The sequence below is a fragment of the Tachypleus tridentatus genome, chromosome 7 (genome assembly GCF_004210375.1).
Source record: "Tachypleus tridentatus isolate NWPU-2018 chromosome 7, ASM421037v1, whole genome shotgun sequence".
NCBI lineage: Eukaryota > Metazoa > Arthropoda > Merostomata > Xiphosura > Limulidae > Tachypleus > Tachypleus tridentatus.
Window position 1 is genome coordinate 65,134,761 of NC_134831.1, and position 16,996 is coordinate 65,151,756.

At 34.9% G+C, this 16,996-nt stretch overlaps 1 protein-coding gene across 2 annotated transcripts; it reads left to right on the forward strand.

Annotated features, from left to right (window-relative positions):
- The first annotated feature begins 3,284 nt into the window (after positions 1–3,284).
- LOC143255845 (uncharacterized) lies at positions 3,285–11,224 on the forward strand. 2 transcript variants are annotated; one of them, XM_076512166.1, is made up of 4 exons: positions 3,285–3,369; positions 3,518–3,674; positions 5,568–5,722; positions 10,115–11,224. In XM_076512166.1, exons 2-4 carry the CDS (start codon positions 3,596–3,598, stop codon positions 10,352–10,354), a joined length of 474 nt encoding a protein of 157 aa, XP_076368281.1. In that variant the 5' UTR covers positions 3,285–3,369; positions 3,518–3,595; the 3' UTR covers positions 10,355–11,224. The 2 variants fall into 2 exon arrangements, with proteins under 2 accessions (XP_076368281.1, XP_076368280.1); XM_076512165.1 differs by having other exon boundaries at positions 3,324–3,674.
- Positions 11,225–16,996: the final 5,772 nt, after the last annotated feature.

Sequence of the window (16,996 nt, forward strand, 5' to 3'; positions counted from 1 at the left end):
GATCTGTAGACATATTGAATCGTCTTATGGTATACTCTTTAACCAATATCAGAAGTACCGCAATTATTTCTACATCACTAAATACCAGTATTCACAAATCTAGGTATATCTAAGGTTGAGAAATTATTGGATTATAGGAAAACAAATATATATACATATATAATTCGTGATATCTGATTCTGTGGAATTCCGTGTATGAATTCGTGTACTTGGGATTCTCGCATGTTACTTAAACCTATATTTGTCCCAAATAAAATTTAATCTTTGAGCTTGATCTACATGAGATTGTTGTCTTTTCGAAGTGACAGATGGTGCCAGCTAGTGGCTGATGATGTCTCGGCAGGTACCAATCCCACCTGTGCTTGCATGTTTGTATGCGGAAGTAGAGATATGGAAAGCATAACTACTGTTATAACTAAATTTCTCGGCTCCAACCAGGATAGGCATCATACATATCTTTATTATTATTTATGTAATTATTTATATTTTGATATTCTCAGTGAACTATTCCAACGTTGCTGAGCTTATTATTGGGAAATACCTAAGTATTTTTTGGTTCTCTCTAAGTACCTGGTAATTTGGTCTGTTTGTGAATCATCATTTCAATATGGATGAAAAGGAGCTATTTTCACTCCAGTATAACCTTTTATAATACTGAATGTGCTGCTCACCCGTTAAACGTAACTTCATCAGCAGGGTATAGAATTCCTACTATATGTTTATAACAATGCCTGTGTTCCATTGTTAACTCCATAGGTTCAATAAAACCGGTACAAAACAGAACTCTTTGTTTGAGTTAAAGAGTACCACGAATGAAGTGGTACCATCGAAATCAAACCTGCAAATTATTATTATTTATTCTGTCTGGATTCTACTCCAATTATGCTTGATCACATGTTTTTTGTAAGGTATATTTTTATCTTCCTACCCTGACGAAGTTTCATTATTATATATTTTGTTGTTTTCATGTTTATTGGTTCTCACTTAAGGTGAGTAAAGGTACTTCATGGGTATTTTTCTTTTCAGCATTTCAGAAATAAGTATCTTATTTGAATTTGTATTTTTAGAATTAATTTCAACATGTATCCTTCCACATCTCCTCAACCGAATTATGATTGATTGTTTTTTAATTTTGCGCAAAGCTACTGGAGGGCTATCTGCCATAGCCGTCCCTAATTTTACAGTGTAAGACTAGAGAAAAGGCAGCTAGTCATCACCACCCATCGCCAACTCTGGGCTACTATTTTACCAACGAATAGTGGGATTGACCGACACATTATAACGCCCCTACGACTGAAAGGGCGAGCATGTTTGATGCGACTGGGATTCGAACCCGCGACACTCAGATTACGAGTCGAACGCCTTAACCCATCTGACCATACCGGGCCACTTATGGTTAAAAAGCAGAGCTTATGATAATAAGAATACTTTCCGATCAATGGGAACTATGTATTTAGAGAGAAACGTAAAAATAAATATGATATAGTTAACTAAATAAGCTTCTGTTATGCAAGATACTCTGATGCACGCGCAACAAGTCGCATGGAAGATAGGAGAGTGGAAAATTATCTGTAACTGGACTTTACTAGAGCATGCTCTGCAATGTGTAAATTAAGTTTCAACATTTGACCCATCTTGTTTTTTTAGCAACATGAGGTCAAATTCAATAAGGAATGACGTTCGTTATTTCAAATGGAAGTACATGTTTAAACTTCATTTTTTCTAAAAATAAGATTTTACCCGTGACTACATCACAATTGGTTAACACTGTTTCACGTATGATATTTTGAATTTTCATTTACTCAGCCACGTCATCTAAAATTTATATAAGAATTAAATAATACTTTGTTTTTCCAGGCAGGTATTTTATTAAAGTTGTAAAATGTATATTTTAAATACGTTAATTGGTAATCTTCACAAAGAGAACAGACTGCAACTGTAATGTAAATATTTTAGTATAACACATTTATACATATTTATTACCTATGCTATTTTATAATACTAAGTTTTTTTTGTTGTTTTTTGTTTTTTTTTACATTAATAGTAGCTGTCTTTTCTCTTTGTCCTGGCATGGCCAAGCGTGTTTAGGCGTGCGACTCGTAATCTGAGGGTCTCGCCAAACGTCCTCGCCCTTCCAGCCCTAGGGGCGTTATGATATAACGGTCAATCCCACTATTCGTTGGTAAAATAGTAGCCCAAGAGTTGACGGTGGGTGGTGATTCGAGTAGCTTTGCACGAAATTCAAAACAAACAAGTTGTTTTCTCCATTCAATGTTTCTCTTTCCACAGAATTACATTCCAGTTATATTCAATGCTCACCATATTTTTTATCAACTTTTGTTGGTTAAGAACAAGACTATAAGCTTATTTTATGGTAGTTTTATATTGTTAACTATTAGTTTAAAGTTAGCATTTCATAAATATTTGTAACTTGTCGTTATTGTTTTGTAATCTCTTTGGTGTTTATTAAACGAAAAATGTGATTACATTTACATTAAACCACTCGATTCCATGAAGGAACATAGGGCCGCAATCGCTTGCGGATTCATTAACAGGCTGGTTTTTTAAGTGAGTAAATTGTTAGCCTACTGCACAACTCCCAACCAGGAAGAGAAACCTGAGCCGTCCCTAATTTTGCAGTGTAAGACTAGAGGGAAGGGAGCTAGTCATCACCACCCACCGTCAACTCTTGGGCTACTCTTGTAGCAACGAACAGTGGAATTGATCGTAACATTATAACACCCCCACGGCTGAAAGGGCGAGCATGTTTAGCGCGACTGAGATGCGAACCCGCGACTCTCAGATTACGAGTCGCACGACTAACGCGCTCGGCCATGCCTGATATCAAAATGTGATTACCCTAAAGTAATAATATTTTTTCAAAGGCGAAGTGAGCATCTCAGGAAATGAGATACAAATGTCCTCTCTTTTATACAAGTGCTTTACCTTTAGCTGGCCCCAAGTGGCACAGCGGCATGTCTGCAGACTTACAATACTAAAAACCGGGTTTCGATACTCGTGGTGGGCAGAACACAGATAGCTCATTGTGTAGCTTTGTGTTTAATTATAAACAGACAAATCTGTTTAGCCTACATTACGATTACCTTATCACATAGTATTTTAATCACTTTTTTATACCAAATCCTAATTTAGCATTATATATATATATATATAGAAACGTAAATTATTTTTCGAATATTTTTACATTTATAACAGCTTTAATGTAAAAATGGCCATGTTATAGATTCTTTTGTTTTTCATGTTCATTATTTTTCGTTTGCTGTGGTAAACCAGTTTCACGTTTTCTATTTGCCAGACAACGCAATTGTTCTCGATCGACTGACGTTGACGCTAGGCTACGACAAGATGGTTGGCATGAGTACTTTATTTACTATATAACAAAACAAAAAAAAAACACGTTGTGTGCACTAAGGACATTAATTCAAAAATCATTTTCATGTGATAAAGTTTTTAATGTAAATCATTATGCAAATATTGGTGGTATTTCTCTTTCCAGTGATCTTACTTATGGGGTTGTGTCGAACGGATATAATGCGTACTTAGCACTGTCCCTTGTCATCCTGCCCATCTGGAAATGAAGTGTTTAGAAGTTCTACATCTTTCGTTATTGTATGCACTGTTTTTGCTTTTAAAATTTTCGATTTTATGCCATGGTAAGACTTATTTATACGTTTATTAGACTTTACAGCATTTAGCATGTGTAACTTGCTGTATACATTAACATTATCGACTTACCTGATTAATTTTCATTTCATTTTTGTGGTAAGATTTTATATTAAATGTTTAACTGAAAAACATAGCAAAAATGACATATTCATTGTCCAATGTACTTATAGTTGGAGATTAGGTTGTTTAGTTATGAAATTTGTTATTAGTATTTACGCAAAATAAAAAAATTACATTGAAATTTTGAACCCACCATGCATACACACACAGACTTAATTGTAAAATATTTGATAATTCTCGGTTTATTGTAATTTTCCATAGTTATTTTTAAGTACATGCCAAAACAGTATGAAAAGTTGCTGTTGAAATGAAGATAGACTACATTAAAGTTTCCGACATTTTATTATAATTTGGTATATCTGTAATAAATGTACAAAGATATAAAGTACTTATGAGAATTAACTGTTTTTAAAAGCAACTCACGTGTTTTGCCTTACTATGTAATTAGATGGAGGTGGTTTAAGCTTTGTGGAGACACAGCCGTACTTTTCTATTGAAGCTACAGTAACAAAACTTAGAATGAATTTAAAGAAAACATATTTAGGCAAAAACTTTCAGACATTTATTCAGATATTTAGCAAACTTACAAGGGTGTAAAAATAAAGAAATTTCTTAGCCTTGCTTCCCCTGTAATGGTGTCTTCTCTGTTACACAAAACTGTTTTCTTTCTAGCTGACATTACTACATTGTCAGTGTAATTAGTTCGTATTTTAGGGTGTTCAGAATTCTTTTATCTAACCATATGTATATTGAGATAATTAAATGGTTGGAGCTATTTGAGAGAAATCTAATGAAAAAAAAAAAGTGGTTACACTGTTTGAAACTTTGTTATTTCATATTTTCATTAACGATAAGTTAAAATTGGAATATGTGTTTTACAACTGTGCGAGATTGTAAGACGTGCCAAGTGTGGTAAATTTTACTTCTTGATAGCTGTATATCTTGAAGTTTTTAAGCAATTATAATAAAAATTCGACAGTATCATAGATAAACTTTTAGGACTGAAATATATTTTTAAAGAAATAATATCTGTCGAAAAATGCTTGAGCAAAAAAAGTCAAAATTGTACAATAGCTCAAACAGTAGGTGGTATCGCGTAAACACACGAAAATAAAACAGTTGCCCATTATTCACAACGTGATATTTAAGTATAAGCGTGTAGTAGAGAGTGTAGATTTATATGTCGATTTAACATGTGTGTAAACACTTCCATGTATAGTTAAAAAACACGACTTGCCAATGTGATAACTTAGTATTTGTGTGCAGTATATTATACTATTGGGTAACAGGATGGATGTTATTGATTTGAAGATTAATATTGTAAAGTTGTATTCGATGTCCACAGAGGTGAGAACACCATCAATTCCAGTTTGATATCAAGACATCATATTGTTTTGCTCTATAAGGCTCTAGATTTGATTTATATATAATTAATATTGTCATACTAGTTGTAAAACTTAATCCATAAATTTCAACTTGTGTTTGGTAAGTAATATTATATTGTGTGAGTTTCGTTAGGAAAAATGGCAAAAGTGCTTGTTTCTCAGGAATAACTTATGTGTATCATCAGTTATCAAAATAATATATAAGTAAATAGTTTATAGATAATGCTATTAGAAATACATGTTTAAGACAGAAACTATAAAACATGCAACTGGTATATTTTTACCTGTTTTACTATCAAAGCGTTTATATCTTTAATATTTTAATGTTTCAAAGTAGTTTCTACTTGCAGGATAAAAATGTGTGATGATTATTCTGTCAGTCATTTTATCACCATCCCAGGAGGTACATATACATGTTTATTTTGTCTCGTATAGCCGTTTCGAGGACAAACAAGTTTGGTGTAGTGGCTCCAAACAACACTTGCTACTTCTGTAGTACAATTTTTGATGGAGAGTCCTGTCTTACTCTTCCCACAAATGTCTCGCGCTCTCTTCAACGTGTATGTGGTCCCGATGAAATGTTCTGCACGGTAAGATACTAGAAACCCATTTTAGAATTATGTGCACTTGATGGCGCTTTTATATTTCTACATTAAATATATATAATTTTCATCTGTTCTTTTCTTATATTGTATACACTTTTTTACAAGCCAACGAAGAATGGTTATAGTTATATTGGTCATATATAAGACATTACTATAAGGTTTATTATGTTTCTAAATACTAATGTTCTTTATCTAATTGCAAAAGTATTTTCCAAAATTATAGTGTATTATAATTATAATATTACATTCACACTGTATATGTCAGATTTATTGCTAATGACACGTTTCGTTCAATTAACACCGTTTCAAGCTTGTTCGTGTTTTCTTATAGCAAAGCCACATTGGGCTATCCGCTGAGCCTATCGAGGATAATCGAACCCCTAATTTTAGCGTTGTAAATCCGTAGACATACCACTGTACTAGCGGGGGGACCTGTTTCAGGCTGGCTGTATTTGTTGAGAAAGGTATTTTAGTTTATAAGTCATTGGTCATTGTAAGTTGGTTGGTTGGTTTAGTGTTTTATGGCGCAAAGCAACTAGGCTATCTGCGCCATCATTGTAAGAGGGAATCGACATAGAAATATCAGTTGAAACAGCGTTCCCCTGTAATGTTTTCAAAAACTATTATAAAGACGAATTGTTTCCATATGTTTATGCAGGTATGAAGTCAACATTAGCCTATATACGATTGTTGTGACAAAAAAGTGGAGTTTACTCATATATCTAGATAAGGTCAAGACAATATTACCAACAATACGAAAGCATGTAAACAATTCAGTAAATAAAAAGTCGACATAAAATCTTTTTCAGTCTCAAACACCTAAACATTTCCTTGTATTAATATTGTTTTACATATTGAACGTAAAGAAAAACAAAACAAAAACAGACAAAGCAACCAAATGCGTTCCTGACTTATGTTAATCATGTAATATGACACTGTATGTATATAATCTTAAATTAGTACCATTAGTACATTTTGCAACTAGAGTTTCTTGCAAAAGTTCAAATTGACAAAAGTCGAATGAAAACTCCCAAAAGGTGTTTTTTTTTTTGTGTGTGTGTTTTCTTATAGTAAAGCCACATTGGGCTATCTGCTGAGCCTATCGAGGATAATCGAACCCCTAATTTTAGCGTTGTAAATCCGTAGACATACCACTGTACTAGCGGGGGGACCTGTTTCAGGCTGGCTGTATTTGTTGAGAAAGGTATTTTAGTTTATAAGTCATTGGTCATTGTAAGTTGGTTGGTTGGTTTAGTGTTTTATGGCGCAAAGCAACTAGGCTATCTGCGCCATCATTGTAAGAGGGAATCGACATAGAAATATCAGTTGAAACAGCGTTCCCCTGTAATGTTTTCAAAAACTATTATAAAGACGAATTGTTTCCATATGTTTATGCAGGTATGAAGTCAGCATTAGCCTATATACGATTGTTGTGACAAAAAAGTGGAGTTTACTCATATATCTAGATAAGGTCAAGACAATATTACCAACAATACGAAAGCATGTAAACAATTCAGTAAATAAAAAAGTCGACATAAAATCTTTTTCAGTCTCAAACACCTAAACATTTCCTTGCATTAATATTGTTTTACATATTGAACGTAAAGAAAAACAAAACAAAAACACACAAAGCAACCAAATGCGTTCCTGACTTATGTTAATCATGTAATATGACACTGTATGTATATAATCTTAAATTAGTACCATTAGTACATTTTGCAACTAGAGTTTCTTGCAAAAGTTCAAATTGACAAAAGTCGAATGAAAACTCCCAAAAGGTGTTTTTTTTTTTTGTGTGTGTGTTTTCTTATAGTAAAGCCACATTGGGCTATCTGCTGAGTCCATTGAAGGGAATCTAACTCCTGATTTAAGCGTTGTAAATTCGTAGACGTACCGCTGTACTAGCGGGGGACAAAAGTGGTTTGTAATTGAAATAAATTACAAACATTACGGCATCAAGGCGTCAGTTCCATTAATGTGTGACTCCAACAAAAGTACTTACATAAATTATTGGTAATCAGTTTCGAAACTTATGAATATCGAAAATAAAATACAAATAGATAAATAAATTTTAATGTAGACTAAATTACACCTAAATGGTTCACAAAACTTGATAGGTTGAAAAACTAAAATTCATGCAATATATTATTTTTGTTGTGTATTTTTAAGTTTGTATATAGAAAACTAAATCATGCTGAAACTGTTGATTGTGTTTTTTAGCCGCGGCATGGCCCGCTCGTAGAACGACTCTCAAGTGTTTTGTTTTTTGTTTTCAAATACAAAATCTAATTCATAGCTCTGTCATCTTTTTAACTAATTTGAGATTTAATTACAGTTTTCGACTTAGAAGACTCGATTGATGTATTTGACCACACACAAGCTCTCATAGATTAACTTATTCCAATCCCGTCTAAAAGAAATTCAGTTTGAGAGAGAAGGCTGGTAAAGGTCTTGATGAGTAATAATACAAAATAATTAAATAAACGGGGTATAAGCATTTCTCACGCTTGGCATTGCTGGCGCACAAACGTAGAGCTAATAAAAAAAACAGTCATAGATTAAATAACTATAATCCTGTTTAATAGAATTTCAAGTGCCGCGGCTATTGAAGATTCCCTCTTGTATTTTTTTTTTATTCTTAGAATTGTAAACATAATGGAAAAAATAAAGCCAAGTTGTTTTCAGAGTTTCTTATGGTTTGTTTGCTTTTGAATTTCGCGCAAAGCTACACGAGGGCTATCTGCGCTAACCGTCCTTAATTTAACAGTGTAAGATTAGAGGGAAGGCAGTTAGTGATCATCACCCACCGCCAACTTTTGTGCTACTCTTTTACCAAATAATAGTGGGATTGACCGTTAATTATAACGCCCCCACGGCTGAAAGGGCGAGCATGTTTGGTGTGATGGAGATTCGAACTCACGACCTTCGGCTTACGAGTCGGGCGCCTTAACCACCTGGCCATGCCGGTCGTTTCTTATGAACTGATTAAACATAAAAATTTTCCTATAACACAGCGGCACGTCTGCGGACTTACATCGTGTGAAACCGGGTTTCGATACCCGTGATGGACAGAGCACAAACACCTCTCCGTGTAGCTTTGTGATTAATACCAAACAACAACAAAAGTGTATTAATCTCGCGTAAACATAGCACGGAACTGCGCTTGCACGGAAGTTACTGTTTTCGTTTATCGTAGAGCTACACAGTTGGCTGATGCGGTTTGACCAACGCGAGGAACCGAACCTCGAATGTTAGCATCGTAAGACCGTAGATTTATCGCCGACTCACCGGGATACTTGACCTGCTTAAAAAATCATATTCTGTTATGAAAAACAAAACAAATTTAGCATAAAGAGTTATTTAATGTGAAAAGATATGCTTGAAGTTAAGTATTGTGTGTATGGTTTATTTTATAAATTTCTTTTAAAATTACCTGTATTTATTTCCATAACGGAAGACAGTATTTATTTTTTATATTAAAAAAATATTGTTCTTCGAATTCGGACTAGTTTTTACCAACAGTGGCACAGCGGTATATCTGCGGACTTACAACACTAAAAATTGGGTATAAATGCCCATGGTGGGCAGAACATTATATAATTGTGTGTTTACACTGGAAACCAACCAAAGAAAATCTTTTATACACTATAAATAACATAAACGTTTCGAAACATTGACCCAGATTTGGCGAATTGTTTCAGTTTAACAGAATAAAACAGTATTTTCACTAACCTGTTTAGCTCCGGTAGTTACGGCACTCGACTCGTAATCCAAGGGATGAGGGTTCAGATCCTCATCACACCAAATATGCTTGCCCTTTCAGCCGTGTGGGGCGTTATAATGTGACGGTCAAACCCACTATTCGTTGGTAAAAGAGTAGCCCAAGAATTGGCGATGGGTGGTGATGACTAGCTGCCTTCCTTCTAGTTTTACACTACTAAATTATGGACGGCTAGCGCAGATAGCCCTCGTGTAGCTTTGCGCGAAATTCAAAACTAACCTGTTTCATTTCTAGTTCTGGTTAACTTTTTGCTCTTCGCATTTAATGAAAATGTTAACTTGTTCGGTTCCCATACATTATCTGATTTAGTTCCAGATGACAAGTCGAGGTGAATTTTATTATTTTGTTTTATTCTCGTGCAGTAAGTCAATTTCCGAAAATGATTCGGTGGTAATGAATAAATAATGTATTAATAAAAAACGTAATCATTTTTTGCTCATGTAAAGGATGCTTATATATATATTTTTTCTTTCCACATTTCAAGTTTCATTAGTTTCTCGATATTGCTTCCAAAGATAGAGCGCGTGTACTGTGATCAATACATGTTTGTGACGTAATTCTCAACATCGATTAGAAACTGCGTTCATGTCTTACAGGTTTTGCGAATCGACTACGGTCCTACAGGAGAAGACGCCTCTTTCTGGTCTATAGAAAGGAACTGCACAAACCATTGCCAAGAGGGATGCGTCGTATTAGGAGAAAAAACGAAGCTATATCATTGTCGATCCTGTTGTCATGGCAACTTGTGCAATAGTGGCGATCATGCGCCACCTATTGCGCTTCCTTCTCACTATTTAATTTATGTACTTTTTGCTATTGCTGTCGTTTCAATCTGAATCGCCAGACAGTTCATACCAGACTTTTATGTGGGCTATTATTTGTATTTATTAATATTGTATAGCTATTTAAAGTGCCATGATAATCAGAGACGAATACATATATATTTCATCCACTAAAAAATATAAGTAGTTTTGTTTCGAATATGAAATTTGGAACTATTTATATTTCAAGCTTCTCGATGTAGAACAGACCGGTTTCGTTAGTTAAGGACAACCTGTAAAAATTCTATGATATTACAGTATATTTTAATTTGTAATGAAGTAAACTGATTGAAAATAATCATGGATTTTTTCCATTTTTATATGCTGTATAACTTATGATTCCCAAATATGCAAGTCTTATCAGATTTAATTATCATAATACACCTTGGACAAAAGTTTAAAAGCAATAAAAAGTTGTACGTGCCATTTTTTTTACTAACAAATATTTTAATCATTTTTCCTTGAAGTAATTTAAATTATTTCTGAATCAGTTCTTAGATGTTTTATAAGTATAATATGATTTTAGTTTACACAACATCTGTTTTCTTATAACTTACTTTCTAATTTGGACACAGATTTATTTGATTATTTATGACATAACTGATAATAATTATCTGAAATCAACCAGACATTAAATTCTATGTCTGTAAATAAAAACTAAAATCTGATCTGGATATTATATGATAGAAACCTTTTACAGTTCACACATATATAAAACATTCTAAAATGCCAACTGCAATTGATTTATGTATTTTGGTGTTATATTCTATTTTCCTTTAATGCAGGGCCGTAGGAAACAGTGAGGTCATCAAGCCGTGAGCTGACCACTTTTTTATGGTGTAAAGCTGCAATTTATGTATTAAATTTGATTGTTGTAATCCAGTACATTACTTTGTGTGTTTGCAGTATTTGACCTTAAAATGGCTCAACATTCAATCTCATAACAGTAAAGTTTCTGATATTTTTTTGGGGGGAACATGCCATCAGACTTGCCCCCAGAAGTAGCAATGACTCGACCATTCCACACACCTACAGCAATGTAATGATTCTTTCGAATCTTGTGATAAATTTAAAGGTAAAGTTTCTATATTTACCAATAGAAATTTAAAATTATGAAATACAACTATATTTATTTTACGCTGTTTATTTTGTTTTCAAATTAATTATCACGTTAATATTACACTAGGTAATGCATTGGTGTTTAAAAAATAACACAGATGTTTATAATTTGAAATGAGTTATTAACAACATTTTAATTTCACTGTTTTTTAACATGGCATTTTTTTCCATAATGCTATTTGATATTAATGTTTGTATTTCTCATTTCATAACTGATAAAATATTTAAATTAGATGGACAGGATTCAGTATATGAAGCGAGAGAAATGGTTGAAGTGATAATGACGTCAGTAATAAGGACACTTATTCCTTCTGTTTAGCATAACAGTCAGTTTGTTTGTTTGTTTTTTAAATTTCGCGTCAAGTTACACGAGGGCTATCTGCTCTAGCCGCCCTTAATATTAGAGTATAAAACTAGAGGGAAAGCAGCTAGTCATCACCATCCACTGCTAGCTCGTGGGCTACTTTTTACCAACGAATAATGGAATTGACCATAACATTATAATGCCCTCACGACTGAAGGGGCAAGCATGTTTGGTGTATCGAAAATTTGAATCTGCCACACTTAGATAACGAGTCGAACGCCCGAACCACCTGAGCATGTCAGGCCCCCACAGCAATCACATGAAGTAAATACATTTGTGTTGCCGCCATGATAGTGCGTGTTTATTGTCATAGTATACAATTGTATGTAACGTTAATGTCGTTGTGGTTTCTGTTAGAAAAAACACAATTAACTTTTGTTTATTCTACTCAAGACAGCTGTGTCACGATTGAGTTATTTGAAAAGTAGAAATCATGCGATTTCTGACGCTATTTAATTCAGCATGAATTTTAACAAAATTCTCTAATTTGTAAATATTTAGTGTGATTATTTTAAATGCATGTGCTTGGTTTTGTTAAGAAGGACGTTAAACAATGGGGTATTTGTACTCCACCCACAGGAGGTATCGAAATTCGATTTTTAGCGTTATAGGTCCTCGGACTTATCACTGAGCCAGCAAAGAGTGTAACGTATGTTAAAAGTGTTTTTAGAAAATTATATTGTAATATATTATTATAAAACTGATTTATTATGATAACTTAAACAAAGACTTCGTTAACAATTTAAAAAACAAATTTTCTGATGGGTAAAGGAACTTTTAAAGAAGGTGCTCTTTGGTGGCTTTGAGGTACAAGGCTGTACTTCGGGGCTTGATACCGACGGCAAAGTTAACGCAGAGAAACCGTTATGTATTCAGCTTTACGCCGAAACGCAAAGCATTATTTTCTCCTAGTGTCACAGTGGTATGTCTGTGGACTTACAATACTCAAAACTGAGTTCCGATACCCGTGGTAGGCAGATCACAGATAGTCCATTATAAATTTGATGATTATGGATGAAAGCTGATTGAATATTTTGGAATTAAGCACAAAGCTACGAAAAGGGCTATCTGTGCTCTGCCTACCACGGATATCGAAACCCAGTTTCTTGCGGTGTTAGACTGCAAACATCTCGCTGTGCCACTAGGGGAATAAATGTTATTACTTGTTTGTTATTGAGCACAAAGATACACGATGAAAGATCAGTACTCTGCCAACCACGGGTATCGAAACCCAGATTTTTACATTATAACCCCATAGACTATAGATGAAATAACTTCTGGTGATGTTATGTAATTCATTTTGTTTAGATTAAAACATCACAGCACGAATTAATAACATCAATGATTTTTTCGATTTTACTTTGGCTTGTGTATTTTCCATGGCATTGTATATGATTGCATAACACGTGTGTTTGTTTCTGCCTTTTTATTGTCCTCTTAGTCCGGCATGGCCAGGTGGGTTAAGGCGTTTGACTAGTAATCCAAGGATCGCGGGTTCGAATCCCCGTCGCACCAAACATGCTCGCCCTTTCAGCCGTGGGGGCGTTATAATTGTACGGTCAATCCCACTATTCGTTGGTGAAAGAGTAGCCCAAGAGTTGGCGGTGGGTGGTGATGACTAGCTGCCTTCCCTCTAGTCTTACACTGCTAAATTAGGGACGGCTAGTGCAGATAGCCCTTGAGTAGCTTTGCATGAAATTCAAAAATAACAAAAATTGTCCTCTTTAATTTTACAAATGTAGCATCATTCGTATTAATATGGCGAAATTTTCAGTAAAAATATCAAATAGGTGTGTACGGATTTTGTGCTATAAGATATTTTCCTGTGAAATTGTAGAATTACGTTTTGTCTGAGGTAACGAGCACCTTCACTTTCTATGAATACTTTTGAACTAATACAGTCATCGAAACGTCGAAATAAAAGTTTTCCTTATTTGCTATCGTCTCGCGTCAGATTTTGAATACATTTTATTCTGTATTTTACACAATCGATTAAGTACATGTGAGTATTCTTGTTAGGAAATTGTGCGATTTGATATATTATGTTTTTGCTTGGCTGGAGTTAAAACGCAGTACAAATGGTTTCGAGACAACATAACAAATAGTCTATTTCTAATTATGTTTACTAGATGTCGCTTTAGTATAAGTGATATTTTGTAATCGCAGAAACATTAGTTGTCGTTCAACAGCAGAAATAATTTTCTCAAACGTTTCCAGTAAAGGTACTTACTTTATCACTTTAGAAACGTTATTTGTTTATATATTTCATTAGGTATAAAGATTAAGAAAGTTATTAACAACAACTAGTATTTAAACATCCGGATTATGGAATCATTCCATGCAAGTTACTTAAGAAAAACTGATGCATGAAAGTCAATAATACTTTATTTTCAAGACACAGCAAATTTACTTTGATATTGTCGCAAATAATCAGCTTACGCCATACTAATTGAAGATACATTAATCCACTGAAAATAGTTTTGGGTTTTAAATTAAGTAACGGCAACAGATATTGGTGATACAGATATATTTAAAAACTATGCCAGTGTCATTTCTGGGTTATAACAATAAACTGTACATTTTTAACTGCTGGCTTAGGGCGAATTTAATTCACTGATATAATTATCTTAATGAATTATCTCTCTCTCTCATTTTTTAAGTTATTACATTTTCTGGGTCTTTTTCCCCTTAAAGACTAATACTCAATACATATATATACACTGCTAACCAAACTCTCAAGGCCAATGAACATAAAGAAAAAATATGCATTTTGCATTGTTAGACTCAACGACCTATTTGAGTAGAACTTCGAAAGATGAAAATAAAAAAAGGGAAAATAAAAATAAAAAACTTTTTTAGCATTTAATAGGGAAAATGTGAACTCTATGAAATTAGCCTAAATACTAGCTGGTCAAAAGTTTAAGACCATACCAAAAAAAGTCCTAAACAGGGTAGGAAATGCCCAACAAGAGGTCTCAGTAGTGAGTTGCACGGCCATCATTGCGAATAACTGCAAACATTCGCTTTGGCATGGTCGATATAAGCGTTTTCAGAAAGCTGGCTGGAATGTCATTCCAAGTGGTGAAGATGGCTTCACGAAGATCATGCACTGTTTGGAATTGACGTCCATTTCTATAGACTTCTCTTGCCATCCATCCCCAAACAGTTTCAATGGGGTTCAGTTCGGGCGAACACGCTGGATGATCTAAAAGAATCACGTTATTGGTCATTGTTCCATGGAAGGAGAAAGCACCCCAGATCATGATGGAACCTCCTCTACTGTGTCGTGTAGAAAATGTCTCCGGTGGGATCAGGTTAAATTTTTTCTCATCAGAGAACTAAACCTTCTTCCACTTTTCTACGTCCCGTGTTTGGTGCTTCTCAGCAAAGTTTAACCGAGCTGTTTCGTGGTGTGGAAGGAGACGTGGCTTTTGAAGACGTTTACGGTTTTTAAAGCCTTTCTCTCGTAGATGCCGTTTTATTGTTCTTGAGCTGCATTCTACGTCCGTAAGGGCCTTAATCTGGTTCGACGATCGGCTGGTGTCTTGTCGGACACCTCATCGAATCCTCCTGCTCGACGCTGGCGAAATTTTCTTGGGCCGACCACATGAAATTCTCATTTCTCGTTCCATATTCCTCAGGGTCTTTTAAGAAATTTGCAACAGCAGTTTTACTACGCCCAATCTTACCAGCGATGGCACGCTTTTGCAGCTCAACAATTCTGCCACGTTCAAACTCTGTCAACTTTTTAGCCCTTGCCCTGTTTTTACCCAATGTAACACAGGAGATGTCAGTAGGAGATGTTGACAACGCTAATGCTTGAACACAAATGACTGAATTTCGTTACGTGTTTACCGATTAACGCTTCATTTCAGTATGGTCTTAAACTTTTGACCAGCTAGTATTTAGGCTAATTTCATAGTGTTCACATATTTTCTATTAAATGCTAAAAACGTTTCTAATTTTTAATTTTCCCTTTTCTTATTTTCATCTTTTGAAGCTCTACTCAAATAAGTGGTTGTGTCTAATCATGCAAAATGCATATTTTTTCTTTATGTTCATTGGCCTTAAGATTTTGGCCAGCAGTGTATATATATATATATATATGGCATATGTTCATTTTATTAATGCGACTTTAATTTCAGCTATCATATGTATATTTGTATCGAATGAATGACTGGACAAGAAATGTAAAATATTGCTTGAGAGAATTTTCGGTTAACCTTTTTTAATTTCGCGCAAAGCTACACGAGGGGTATCTGCGCTAGCCCTCACTAGTTTAGCAGTGTAATACTCGAGGAAAGGCAGCTAGTGATCACCATCCACCGCCAATTCTTGGGCTACTCTTTTACCAGCAAATAGTGGGATTGGCTGTTACATTATAACGCCCTCACGGCTGAAAGGGCGAGCGTGTTTGGTGTGGTAAGGATTCGAACCCGCGATCCCAAAATGAAGAGTCGAACGTCTTAACCTACTTGGCCATGCCGGGCCTTTTTAGGCTAATAGGTGAATGCAACCAAATATACATAACTCTTAACGGCTGGGGGCCCGGCATGGTCTGATGGGTTAAGGCGTTCGACTTGTAATCTGAGAGTCGCGGGTTCGAATCCACGTCACATCAAACATTCTCGCCCTTTCAGCCGTGGGGGCGTTATAATGTGACTGTCAATGTTACTATTCGTTAGTAAAAGAGACGCCAAAAAGTTGGCGCTGGGTGGTGATGACTAGCTGCCTTTCCTCGAGTCTTACACTGCCAAATTAGGGATGGCTAGCGCAGATACCCCTCGTATAACTTTGCGCGAAATTCAAAAACAAACTTAACGGCTGGGAAACATTAATATAACTATTTTCAAAGCTTATATGTTTCTAGGTGAAGCTTGTAGGGTTAGAAAAGAGAGAGAGAGAGAGAGAACAAATAAAAGAAACGGGAAGTTGATGAATCATATGACCGAAGCACGTGATAGTGTGTGATTTTGCCATAGTACGCAAAGCTTGAAGAGATACTCCTACAACATCCTGTTTGTGGTTAATGGGTTGTAGTTATACCAGGTCTGTTCAAAAAATACGCGGACTGACGTCATAAAACAAAATGTACTTTATTTAGAAGTTACAGGTCTGGGACCCCTTCAAAGTACTCTCCTTCCCAACGCACACACTTATCCCAACGGTGTTTC

What these genes read in the sequence shown, in the direction of transcription:
- LOC143255845 (XM_076512166.1), top strand. Translation starts at nt 3,596, where the DNA reads ATGAAGTGTTTAGAAGTTCTACATCTTTCGTTATTGTATGCACTGTTT. An exon ending in ATTTTCGATTTTATGCCATG is followed by an intron (nt 3,675 to 5,567) that starts GTAAGACTTATT and finishes TGTCTCGTATAG; the next exon opens with CCGTTTCGAGGACAAACAAG. An exon ending in CCGATGAAATGTTCTGCACG is followed by an intron (nt 5,723 to 10,114) that starts GTAAGATACTAG and finishes CATGTCTTACAG; the next exon opens with GTTTTGCGAATCGACTACGG.